General features: G+C 47.4%; 1 protein-coding gene across 8 annotated transcripts in view; it reads left to right on the top strand.

Moving 5' to 3' along the window:
• The window catches only part of CACNA1A (calcium voltage-gated channel subunit alpha1 A), a 255,543-nt gene that overhangs the window by 145,540 nt on the left and 96,540 nt on the right, over nt 1-13,463 (top strand). For 7 of the 8 annotated variants that reach the window (XM_044948208.2, XM_044948206.2, XM_044948205.2 and 4 more), the window contains exon 11: nt 11,592-11,801. The exons of the other annotated variant lie outside the window; for it this stretch is intronic. In XM_044948208.2, coding sequence (XP_044804143.2) covers nt 11,592-11,801 — 210 coding nt within the window. The remainder of the gene's footprint in view (nt 1-11,591; nt 11,802-13,463) is intronic. 8 annotated transcript variants of the gene reach the window in all.

The following is a 13,463-nucleotide window of genomic DNA, read 5'->3' as shown; positions in this document are numbered from 1 at the left end:
TAAGCTTGTAATGGTAACGGCACTGCAGAGGAGATGCTCCTCACTCAGCTGCTCTGGAAGAGTGGAGTGTAGTCAGAGAGGGCTTCTTGGAGGAGGTGACATTGTTCTGAGAACCGAAGGGAAGATAGGAGTTTGCCAGGCAGTGGTTGCAGAGTAAACTGGGCAGAAGGCTGTGCCCAGGCTGTTGTCATTGGTTATTGCCAAGGACAGAGTTTGAGGTGGGAACATTTGTCTTTCCTTTTTGCCCCTCTTGGGTGAGACTTGCTTTGACCTTCTCTAAGGAGATTCTATTATTTTTTGAAACTGAGTCTTCATTGCTGCACTCAGGCTTTCTCTAGTTGCAGCAAGTAGGGGTCTAATCTGCACTGTGGTGTGTGGGCTTCTCTTGTGGAGCACAGGCGCTAGGGTGCTTGGCCTTCGGTAGTTGCAGCGCACGGGCTCTGTAGTTGTGGCTTGCAGACTCTAGGGCACAGGCTTAGTAGTTGTGGTTGTCTGGCTTAATTTCTCTGGAGCCCGTGGAATCCTCCCAGACCAGGGTGAAACATGTGTCCCCTGCACTGACAGGCAGATTTTTATCCACTGAGCCACCAGGGGAGAAAGCAATGGCAACCCACTCCAGTACTCTTGCCTGGAAAATCCCATGGATGGAGGAGCCTGGTAGGCTGCAGTCCATGGAGTCGCAAAGAGTCGGACACGACTGAGCAACTTCACTTTCACGTATTGGAGAAGGAAATAGCAATCCACTCCAGTGTTCTTGCCTGGAGAATCCCAGGGACGGGGGAGCCTGGTGGGCTGCCGTCTCTGGGGTCGCACAGAGTCAGACACAACTGAAGCGACTTAGCAGCAGCAGCAGCAGGGCCATCAGGGAAGTGCCTGAAATAGGTTCCTAAAAATTCCAGTTATGAAGGGGATTCCCTGGCGGTCCGGTGGTCAGGACTCTGCACTTTCACTGCCAAGGGTGCAGGTTCAGTCCCCAATTGGGGAACTAAGATCCGACAAGTCACATGGTGGGGCCAAAAAATAAAATAAAAATTCTAGTTATGGGGCCTCCCTCATGGCCCAGTGGTAAAGAAGCCACCTGCCAATGCAGGAGACATGAGTTCGATCCCTGGTCTAGGAAGATCCCACATGCTGAGGAGCAGCTAAGCCTGTGCACCACAACTTTTGAAGTCCATGAGCCTAGAGCCTGTGCTCTGCAATGAGAAGCCACCACAGTGAAGAGCAGGCAACTCAAGAGTAGTCCCCACTCACTGCAACTAGAGAAAGCTGGTACAGCAGCAAAGACCCAGCATGGCCTAAATAAATAAATGATTTTTTTTTTAAAAAAAGTCTAAGTATGAAGAGTGGATGAGAGAGCTTCCAGGCAGAGAAAATAACAGGAGACTCTGAGAGGAGCAGACATTAAGGCTGAATGGGTATCGTGTGGCTGGAGTATAGAGGCAAGGCTGGGGGAGGGAATTCAAAATATACACATGTTTTGGGGAATTCCCTGTCAGTCCAGTGGTTAGGACTCCGGACTTCTATTGCAGAGGATACAGGTTTGAGCCCTAGCTGGGGAACTAAGATCCTGCAAGCTGAACAGCATGGCCAAAAATAAAAATCAAAACGTACGTGTGTTTCTAATCCCTAGGAACCAACTACTTCATACTCAGGTTGCTTCACTCCCCCCTAGTTTATAAGCTTACTGCTGAGTTTCGACATGATTTCCATGCCATCCCACACTCCAGAGGGTGGCCACACTGTGGCTTGCTCAGCCTTAGCTTTATTATATGGTATCTGAGTTGTTTCCAGTTTTTGCCTTTACGAGGAGCACTGCTGGGAGCATTTACGTACAATGACTCCTCCCACCCTTTGGGAGGATTTCTTTGGGGATAATTATAGGATCAAAGATATTAACAGCTTTTCAACTTATTATTCACAGAGCTGTTCTGAGTTTCAAAAACATTGAACCCATTTATAAACCTGCCAAGTATGCAGACGCTCATGGACTCTCCCACCCCGGCCATTGCCTATTACGTGTTTAATTTCCTGGATAAATCAGTTTGTAATGATACCTTAAAGCTTGTTTTAATTTGCATTTTTAATTTCCAGCCAAAACACTCTTTTTCCTCGTAATGATGAACAAATCCTGCTTCTACTTGTGGATATATCTGTTTCTCTCCTTCCAGAAAATTCAAGAATCAGGGTGCTCCATCATCGCCCTGTGCATTTGATTGGTTATGTCTGTCCCACAAATCTCCCATTTAAGTTGCCCAATTTTCTAATCTGTTACGTTAAATTTTGATAGGCAAACATTTCTGTCTATATCACATGTATTAAATGCCAGGCACTGAAACCGTGGGGTACCCAAGTCAAGCTCTCCTCTATGGATGAGACTGAGTTGTTGTTCAGCCGCTAAGTCGTGTCTGACTCTGTGACCCCACGGACTGCAGCGCACCAGGCTTCTCTGTCCTTCACTATCTCTGGGAGTTTGCTCACACTTATGTCCATTGAGTCGGTGATGCCATCCAACCATCTCACCTGTTCTTAATTAACAGGGAGATACTATTTGTTATCAGTCCTTCTAGAAAAGATGAAGAAGTATTACTACCCAGTGTTGGCAAAGCTGTGAAAAAATGGGCATAGCCATATGCTGTTGGCAGGAATGTAGTTTGCAGTGTTTTCTGATGTATGGTAGGGAGTTATTTAATTGTTGATGTTTATATTCTTTGACCTAGAATTTCTGCTTCAAAAGATTTCTTCATGTATGCCAGAGATCTATGTACCAGCCTTCTGTTTCTGGTATTCAGAAAAGTAAAAACCAGAAACAACCCATGTGCACCAAAGTAGGGAGATGGTTAAAGAAATTATACAACATTTATATATCATTGAATACTCTGCTGCCGGGAAAAAGAATGGAGCTGTAATGGCATGGAAGGATGTCTGAAATATATTTTTTGGTGAAAAAATAGCAAGTTGTACAACACCATGTAAAATATGTGGTGTCATTTTTAAAACAATATTAAGAAATGTGAGAGGTACTTAAAGATGTGGAAACTGAAGGGATTGCAGAGGACTTTCACTTTCTTCATGACGTTTTCCTGAAATGAGTGGATTAGTGACAGGCATTACTTTTTAAATTTTTATTTATATCGGGCCTTCGTTGCAGTACACAGGATCTTCGTTGCATCATGCCAATCCTTCGGTGCAGCACAGACTCTCTAGTTATGGCATGTGGGCGTAGTTGCTCTACGGCATGTGGGATCTTAGTTCCCCGACCAGGGATGAAACTCCCGTCCCCTGCATTGCAAGGCAAATTCTTAACCACTGGAGCCCCAGGGAAGTCCCCAGGCATTACTCTTGAAATCAGAAAAAAATAATTAGATAAATTTAAGTTACTTAAAAGCAACAGAGTCTTAATTGTGCATGCGTGCTAAGTCGCTTCAGTCTTGTCTGACTCTTTTGGGACCCTATGGACTGTAGCCCGCCAGGCTCCTCTGTCCATGGGATTCTCCAGGCAAGAATACTGGAGTGAGTTGCTATGCCCTCCTCCAGGGGATCTTTCCGACCCAGGGATCGAACCTGTGTCTCTTACATCTCCTGAATTGGCAGGCAGGTTCTTTACCACTAGCACCACCTGGGAAGCCCACAGAGTCTAATTATAAAGCGTCTAAAGGCTGTACAAGGCAGGGAGGAATTTGGTGGGAAAGCAAAGAAAAATTCATGAAAAGAGGCGTTTTTTAAAACTGGGCTTTGTATGGAATGGGGAGAGTGTTTTCAGTTCGCCGGGGTGACCATAATAAAATAGCACGGACTGGGTGATTTAATTCTTTAAAAACAGAAGCTTAACCTCCTGCTAGTCCTGGAGGCTGGAGGTCCAAGATCAGGGTGTTCTCAGGATTGGTTTCTGGGCTGGACTGTGTCCTGCTTGCAGGTGGTCATCTTGCTGTGTCCTCACACACTCTTTCCTCCATGTGTGTTGTGTCTTAATCGTCTCTTCTTATAAGGACACCAGTCATAGAGGATTAAGGCCCACCCTGATGATCTCATTTTAATTGAATTATGTCTTTTCGAACTTATTTATTTTGGGCTGTGCTGGGTCTTCATTGCTGTGCCAGGGCTTTCTCTAGTTTCAGCGAGCGGGGGCTGCTCTCTAGTTGCGGTGCGCAGGCTTCTCATTGCTGTGACTTCCCTTGTTGCACGGGCTCTAGGCATGCGGGCTTCGGTAGTTGCAGCTCACGGGCTTCGTTGCCCCATGGAATGTGGAATCTTCCCAGACCAGGGATCGAACCCTTGTTCGCTGCCACTAGACCGTCAGGGAAGTCCTAATTTAATTACTTCTTGAAAAGCCCTATCTCCAAAGACAATTGCAATTCAGAGACACCTGAGGTGGTTAGAACGTCAGTCTATGAATTTAGGGAATGATAAGGGGGGATAGTGAGAATGACCCTGAAAGCCACGATGGATTCACAGAGGGTCTGTCTGTGGCTGAGCTAAGAAAACTTGGAGAACCCATGTTCAAGGCTGGCATTTGATGAACATGTGATAAAAGGAAGATAAGAAACCAAAGTAGAAAGCCGTCAGACTGAATAAGGACCGACACTGTCCCATAGAAAGCTGTCAGACTGAATAAGGACCAATGCTGTCCCATGGCACCTCTGTTAAGAAAGCAGGTGAGGGCTTCCCTGGTGGCTCAGTGGTAAAGAATCTGCCTGCCAGTGCAGGAGACACAGGTTCAATCCCTGGTGCAGGAAGATCCCACACACCATGCAGAAACTAAGCCTGTGTGCCACAAGCATGGAGCCTGTGCTCTGGAGCCCAGCTATTGAGCCCACGTGCCACAACTACTGAAGCTTGGGTGCCCCAGAGCCCATGCTCCACAACAAGGGAAGCCACTGCACTGAGAAGCCCATGCCCTGCAAGGAAGGGTAGGCCCCACTCGCTGCAATTCGAGAGAAGCCCACGCAGCAGTGAAGACCCAGCACGGCCAAAAAATAAATAAGTAAATAAAATTATTTTTAAGAAAGAAAGCAGGTTAACTTTCAACTTTGTCAAGAGGTTTAAAACACAGGCCAGTGGCTTAGTCTCCCAGGACAAGGTTTGCTACAGGCAAAGCCAGCTCCCTTACCTGGTAGCTCAAAAACCCACAGGAAGGGGTTCCTATGCTGGCAGAGACTTCGTAAATAATCTTGAAAAAGACCTCTAAAATTCCAGGGTTCTGGCAAGGAGACACCTTCACCTTTATTTATCTCTGTAAAATAATAACGTGTTTCAAAGTCAGGCAGGCACATGTGGCATTTTTCCCTCGTATTATTTTGCCCAGTAAATGCTGTCTTTAAGATCTTTTTTGTATAGTTCTGTGTACTCTTGCCACCTCTTCTTAATATCTTCTGCTTTTGTTAGGTCCATACCGTTTCTGTCCTTTCTTGTGCCCATCTTTGCTTGAAATATTCCCTTGGTATCTCTAATTTTCTTGACGAGATCTCTAGTCTTTCCCATTCTTTTGTTTTCCTCTATTTCTTGTAATTGATGATTCTACCATGCTGTCAGTTGATAAACATATCACAAAACGGTCTCATATAGGGACTTCCCTGGTGGTCCAGTGGTTAAGAATCTGCATTCCAACGCAGGGGACACGGGTTCAATGCCTGATCAGGGAACTAAGATCCCAATGCCACCAGGCAACTAACCTGAGTGCTGCACCTAGAGAAGCCTGTGTGCCGCAGTGAAAACCAAGTGCAGGCAAAAAAAAAAAAAAAAGGTCTCATGTAGCGTTCATCAGCTAACGGGAAATAGGGACCTCGTGGCATCACTAGGAAAAGCTGAACCACAAATGGAATCGGCCATCACGCCACCAGTACTTTAGGAAAATCAGATTCGCTTTAGGTGATTTTAAGGACAGAAGTTCCGCGTGGGCTGTGTTCATTCGCTAGGGCAGCTGTCCCAAAGTATCACAAGCTGGGTGGCCTAAAACAACAGAAATGTATTCTCTCACAATTCTGGGGACCAGAAGTCCAAACGGAGATCGAGATATTGGCAAGGGTTGTGCTGCCTCTGAGGACTTCGGGGACAATCTGCCCCCGTGCTTGTCTTTTAGCTTCTGGTGTTGTCGGCTGTCCTGGGCTCCCTTTGGCTTTCACTCACCTCGTTCCAGGTTCTGATTCTGTCATCACATGGTCCTTTCCTGCTTGTCCCCATGTCTCTTCTACTCTTATAAGAATACCAGTCGTTGGATTAAGGCCCATTCCAATCAGATCTGACTTCATCTTAATTAGATGGCATCTGCAAAGACCCTACCGGGGGTTCGGATTTCAACCCTTACTCGGTCCCTCTCTTTTGTTTTTTAGCTGTGCTGGGTCTTCGTTGCCGCGAGGGCTATTCTCTTGTTGTGGCAAATGGGGCCTTCTTTCTAGTTGCAGTGTGAGGGCTTCTCAATGCAGTGGCTTCTCTGACTGTGGACCACAGGCTCTAGAGCATGAGGGCTTCAGTAGTCGTGGCACATGGACTCTAGAGCACAGGCTCAACAGTTGTGCCGCATGGACTTCGTTGCTCCACAGCATGTCGGATCTTCCCAGACCAAGGACCAAGCCTGTGTCTCCAGCACTGGCAGGTAGATTCTTTCCCTCTGAGCTACCAGGGAAGCCATCAACACATCTCATGAATGGACAGTTCAGCCCACAACTTGGGAAGCACCTATTTCAATTCACCAAGAATTTGAAGGGCATATAAATTGCCAAAAATCCTGAAACTAAGCCTAAGTGGTGGCCTCCTGCTATCCTCACTGTGAAACATTCTAGACTAAGACTGGCCACCTCTGACATTTGGCTCTTTGAATGCAGCTGATCTGAATGAAATGTATTCCATACTCACACATTAGATTTGAAATACTTTAGCTCTAATACTTTGGCCACCTGATCCAAAGAGCTGACTCATTGGAAAAGACCCTGATGCTGGCAAAGATTGAAGGCAAAAAGAAAAGGGATCGGCAGACGATAAGATGGTTAGATAGCATCACTGAACTCAACAGACATGAATCTGAGCAAACTCCAAGAGACAGTTAAGGACGGAGGAACCTGGCGTGCTGCAGTCCATGAGATCACAAAGAGTTAGACACGACTTAGTGACTAAACAATGTAAAGATTTGGTATACTTGGTACCAAAAAAAAAAGAATGTAAAATATCTTTTTAACAGATTTCTCTATTGATTCCACATTGAAATTGACATCTGAGATATATGGTGTTTCATAAAATAATTTATTAAAATTATTTTTAAAAACTAAGGATTGCCTGCAAATTTTCAGACCATGGAGGAAAAGTAGAGACAAGAGTGTACAGAAAAAGGGGACTTTTCTGGTGGTCCAGTGGTTAAGACTCTATGCTTCCATCTCAGGGCACAAGTTCAATCCCTGGTCAGGGAACCAAGATTCTGCATGCCTCGAGGTGCGGCCAGAAAAAAAAAAGGGGGGGGGGGGGTATTGACAAAGGGAGCATGGATCAGGGGGAGTATAAATGCAGCAAATAGAGGAGACAGCACAGAGCTGGCACACAGGGCCTGGCACGGAATAGGGGTTCAATTAATAGTCACCTTCCTCTCCTTTCTTGATGCGTGGGATGCCTATTATGGGATGTGTCTCCAGGCCCTGTGATGAGGAGAGACTTCCTCCATGAGTTGGCATGTGAACAGTCTTGATTTTCGCTCTTGCAGTTGTAGAAAAAGACTTTATGTCCAATAAGCATGTGCCAGCATCATGTTGGGGCTTCCCAGGTAGCTCAGTGGTAAAGAATCCTCCTGCCAAGCAGGAGACGCGAGGTCAATCCCTGAGTCAGAAAGATCCCCTGGAGAAGAAAATAGCAACCTACTCCAGTATTCTTGCCTGGGAAATTCCATGGACAGAGGAGCCTGGCAGGCTGTAGTCCATTGGGGTCACAAAGAGTCGGACAGAACTTAGCGGCTGAGCATGCGTGCAGCGTTGTCTTGGGGTTAGTTTTTAAATATTTATTTACCTATCTGTTCGTTTGGCAGCACCAGGTCTTAGTTGCCCCATGCAGGATCTTTTAGCGGAGGCATGTGAACTCTCAGTTGTGGCGTGTGGTATCTAGTTCCCTGACCAGGGATCAAACCCAGGCTCCTGCATTTGGAGCACAGAGTCTTAGCCACTGGACCACCAGGGAAATTCCTGTTAGGGTGCATTAACTCATTGATTTTTCCCAATGGCTTGGTGAGGTGGGAGGCACTGGAGTCCCAAGACGCATGGTAACTTGCCCAAGGTCATCTGCCCGAGGTCACTCTGTGGTTGGTGATGGAGCTGAGCTTTCACGTGGCTCCAGGAGAAGGTCAGGGACCTCCTGCCCCATGTGATTGCCAAACCTTGTGGATGCCTGTGGGTCTGTGCACATCTTTGGGAGCCAAAAGAACCAGAAATGTCTCAACTGGGAAAGGCTGTGAAGAGCCACCTTGGGGTTCCCAATGCCCATGAGATCAGACAAGTGATGGACATGAAGGGAGAGTCCAGCCACCAAGCCTGGCCAGCTGCTGCTGGGCAGGCATGTGGTTGCTTGCTCACGGCCACAGGTTCCAGGAGTGAGTGCAGTGTGGTGGCCGCAGGCCAGAGTGCAACAGGCTCTGAACTGACCTGAAGCTTCTTAGTCAATTGCTGGACTCCCCTCAGCCTCTGTTTCCTTAGGGTGTACAAGGAGGTTAGTGATGGTCCCTACTTCCTAAGGTTGTGATGAGGCGCTTACTGTGTAAACTGCATCCCCCGCAGTGCCTGTTAAATGTTCGATAAATGTCAGCTGTTATTTTCATTCATGAGAAGCTGAACTCCATATTTGTATGGAAAATCGCCCAGTTTTTAAATGCAGACCAATACTTTCAACCTTCACAAGTCTCAGATGAACCAGTATGGCCCCTGGGATGCCAACTCACAACCTGCGTTTAGAATTTTGCTAATAGGCAGTGGCATTCTGAGAGATGTTTTCTGGGTTTGGCTGGTGTGAGGTTGATGGACAGTGCTTCATGGATTAATGTGCAAATGAACAAATGAATGAATGGATGGATGGACGGATGTGTGAGTAAATGATGAAAGAAGAAATGAATGGATGGGAGCTTCCCGTGGTAGTACAGTGGTTAAGACTCTGCATTTCCAATGCAGAGGCCACGGGTTCGATTCCTGGTCAGGGAACTAAGATTCCACATGTGGCATGGTATGGCAAATTTTAAAAATAAATAGATAAATTAAAAAAAAACACACAGAAATGAATGAGTGCACTAATGAATGAATAAATGATAAAAGAATAAATGAATGAATGTGTGACACACATACCCATGAGTGAGCAAATGGGTGAATGAATGAGCACACTGATGAATAAATGAAAGAATGAATCCACCAATGAAGAAGAATAAACGAATGAATGCAATGGAAGATTTTCAAGAGGAGATAGTTTAGAACACAAAATCAATCTATGTGAAGCTGAGCCCTGAACCTCCCCCACAAACCTGTCCATTCTCAGTGGATGACAGCTTTGTCCCTCCTGGGGCTCTCAGACCAAAAACCTTGGCTTCTCCCTCTCTTCCACCCACGCTTGGTCCATCAACAATTGTTGAAATATACCTTAAATAATAATACCCCAGGGCTTTCCAGGTGGCTCAGTGGGTTAAAGAGCCCACCTGCCAATGCAGGGAACATGGGTTCGATCCCTGGTCCAGGAAGATCCCTCATGCCTTGGAGCAACAAAGCCTGTGCGGCACAGCTATTGAGCCTGTGCTCCACAGCAAGAGAAGCCCACACACCACAATGAGGAGTAACCCCCCAACTCACTGCAGCTAGAGGAAGCCTGAGCAGCAGTGAAGACCCAGCACAGCCAAAAATAAACAATAATAGATAAAATTGAAACTAATAATACACCCCACATCGGCCCAGCCTGCCTCCTTCTCAGCTGCCATGGAGTCCAGCCCTGGTCATCATCTGTCTGGACTGGAGCAGTCATCCCCACTCGGCTCCTCCCTTGCCTTCCACGGTCTGTTCCACAGCAGCCAGAGGACGTCTGAACCCCTAAGTCAAGTCACGCCCCTCTTGCCTCCATACCTCCCGCCTCACTCAAAACAAAAGCCCCAGTTGTCCCTGCAGCCCCCAAGGCCCTTCAGAACCTGCCGAGACCCACCCCCCTGCCCTCACCTCCTCCTTTTTCTCACCTGAACCACTTCACTCCAGCCATACTGTTCTCTTTATGCTGTTCCCCAAATACGTCAGGCAGGCATATTCCCACCTCAGGGCCTTTCCACTTGCTGTTTCTTTCCTCTGCCTAAGATACTAAGGTGACTCAGGCCAACTCCTTCACCTTAACCCCTTGGTTTAATGCTGCAGCTTGAGTGGGCCCTCCTAGGGCTCCAGGTCCCCTTATTTGGCTCTGCTTTCTCTTTTTTCCAAAGCACTTTGCACCTTCCATCACACTATTAATTTATTATTTTTATTTATTTATGTTTGAGTTGCACATGGGCTTTCTCTAGTTATGGTGAGCAGGGGCTACTCTTCATTTGGTTTGGGGGCTTCTCATTGTGGTGATGTCTGTTGTTGCAGAGCACAGGCTTCAGCAATTGCAGCAGGTGGGCTCTAGGGTACACGGGCTTCGGTAGTTGTGGCACACGGGCTTAGTTGCTATGCAGCATGTGGAATATTCCCGGACCAGGTATTGAACTCAAGTCCCCTGCACTGGCAGGCGGATTCTTAACCACTGGACGACCAGGGAAGTCCTACTTAGTATATTATGTTTGCTCTCTGGCTCCCACACTGGAGTATCCATCCCAGGAGTGCAGGACTCTGATAACATGTATCCTGAACACCTGGGACAGAGCCTGGCATAGTAGGTGCCTTATAAATGCTTAAGAGCAAAAATATATGTGAGCAGAGGGCACAGCTGGCTCATTCTTTGGTGATTATTTTTAAAGTGAAATGTCCATGATAAACTAGGATCCTAGCCATACCTCCTCCTGGAGGCTTTCCAAGAACGGTGTGTTCAGCTCTGCCGCCTGCGTCTGCACTGGGAGTCCTGAGCAGAGGTTCCAGCCTCATCCCACCCTGTAGCATGACCCCTAGAGTGATCAGACAGTGCCAGGAGAGGGAAATACAGAACGATGACTCCAGCAATGGAGAGCCATAAGCCTCCCCATTCTGAGCCATGCCATGCCATGCTCAGTCACTTCAGTCATTTCTGACTCTTTGCAACCCCATGGGCTCTAGTCCACCAGGCTTCTCTGTCTAAGGCATTTTCCTGGCAAGAATACTGGAGTGGGTCGCCATGCCCTCCCAACCCAGGGATTGAACCCACATCTACCTTCATTACAGATAGTTTCTTTACTCCTGAACGACCAAGGAAACCCCCTACCACCACATCCTGAGCACTCATTGGTTATTTCTAGCACTGTTATTTTCAGGGACATCACCTTCTCAGAAGTCCCATCTCTGGAAAGCTAAGCCCATGAGTCATAATGGTTCCCGGGGGCTTGCCTGCTTGGGAAGCTAATGGGTTCCCTGGCCAAACTCCGTGCCTGGGCCACACATCGGTTAATTTCCTCTGCAGGAACACCCTGACATTCTCCATCCTTTCCCTGGCAGGGTCTCCCTTCGCCCGAGCCAGCATTAAAAGTGCCAAGCTGGAGAACTCAACTTTTTTTCACAAAAAGGAGAGGAGGATGCGTTTCTACATCCGCCGCATGGTCAAAACTCAGGCCTTCTACTGGACTGTGCTCAGTCTGGTAGCCCTCAACACGCTGTGTGTCGCTATCGTTCACTACAACCAGCCCGAGTGGCTCTCCGACTTCCTCTGTGAGTACCACCTGGCCCCACCCCACCAGCTCCCTGATCCCTTCCTCACACCCTTTCTCTAGTTCTCTTTCTTTGGCAGTATGTGTTCCCTCTTTCCCCTTTCACTTGGGCCCCGTTTATAACTGGAGATGGGGCTGAAGTTCCTGCTGCCTCAGTGACAGAGCCCAATTTGGGGGAGGGGGCGCCTGAGAGCTGGAAGCTGGAATTTGGGCCATCAGACACATGATCACTTTCTAAGAAAGGCACATAGAGGTGCATTGAAATAAAGACAGAGAGGGTCAGACTGCAAGACAGCCAGAGACAGAAACATACATATGATTTCTAGGTGCATCCCTGGGAATCAAATTTATGGTTGAGAGATGAAGGTGCATTAGAGACAAAAAAGTAACCTGTATGTTGTACTCATCTTTTCTTCTCATTTCTCTCTGCTTCGTCTCTTTTCTTTCAAACCTTCTGCTTCTTTCCCCTTTCCTCTCCTGTTCTTTTTGACTTCCTTATGTCTCGGATTCATTCCTAGACGACAGCCTCCAACAACTGTGAGAACATCTTGCTCCTGCAGTGAAAACCAGGATTTCCAAGACTTTGCCCTTCTGGGCCTGTTCCCAAATTTCAGGAATTAACATGAGATAGTATCAAAATGGCAACCCACTCCAGTACTCTTGCCTGGAAAATCCCATGGACGGAGGAGCCTGATAGGCTGAAGTCCATGGGGTCTCAAAGAGTCGGACACGACTGAGCGACTTCACTTTCACTTTTCATTTTCATGCGTTGGAGAAGGAAATGGCAACCCACTCCAGTGTTCTTGCCTGGAGAATCCCGGGGGCGGGGTGGCCTGGTGGGCTGCCGTCTATGGGGTCGCACAGAGTCGGACACGACTGGAGCGACTTAGCAGCAGCAGTATCAAAATTGTTGACCACGTTGGGGGAGAAGCAGGAAAGGAGGGGAGATCTATGAGCAGGGCTTAAAAAGTAAAGAGCTCTGAGAATTCAACAAGGGTAGTGGCTGGAAAGTGAGGAAGGCAATTGGATGCCTTGGCTCTGGCGTATGGGCCCCAAGTGAGGACTCCCCAAAACCTTTTTGCCTGCTGGTTGCCCTCCTCCTGCATCTTTTGGCTTGTCTGAATTAGGTCTGTAGATTGTCTGCCCTTCTGACCTGGTTCAGAATTAACCCACGCAACCACTGGAGAAATCAAGTCTTCAGCCTCATGAGGCCTGGGTGTCTGGTCCAGGTCATTGTCTCCTTGTAACCCTTATTGTTCCCAGTCACGTTGGCTGACCACCCCCCCAGGACACTCCCCAGGGGCCAGTTCTCCTTCCGAGAGCCCTGACCTAGTTCCAGCCTTAGTAATTGCATTTGGTCCCCCTGGAGTCTCTTACAAATGAGAACTATTTACTTTTTGTCTTAACCTCCTCGGATAGCCTATTTTTAATCTCCCATATTCTCCCCACTAATCACCTTGCTCTGTCTGTCCTGGTTCGGGAACAGGGGGTTGAGACTTCCTGCCTGCCTGGGGCCTTTCTGTCTATAAATGTCCTTTAATTATCAATTTCCAGTTGAGAAAACTGTGACACAGAGAGGTTAAGTAACTTGCCCAGAGTCACACAGCTAGTTAATGATGTAGCCAGGATTTGAACCCAAGCTATATCTGATGGTGCATCCCTG

This window comes from Bubalus bubalis, chromosome 9 (assembly GCF_019923935.1).
Source record: "Bubalus bubalis isolate 160015118507 breed Murrah chromosome 9, NDDB_SH_1, whole genome shotgun sequence".
NCBI lineage: Eukaryota > Metazoa > Chordata > Mammalia > Artiodactyla > Bovidae > Bubalus > Bubalus bubalis.
This window is presented reverse-complemented; position numbering and strand designations above follow the sequence as displayed.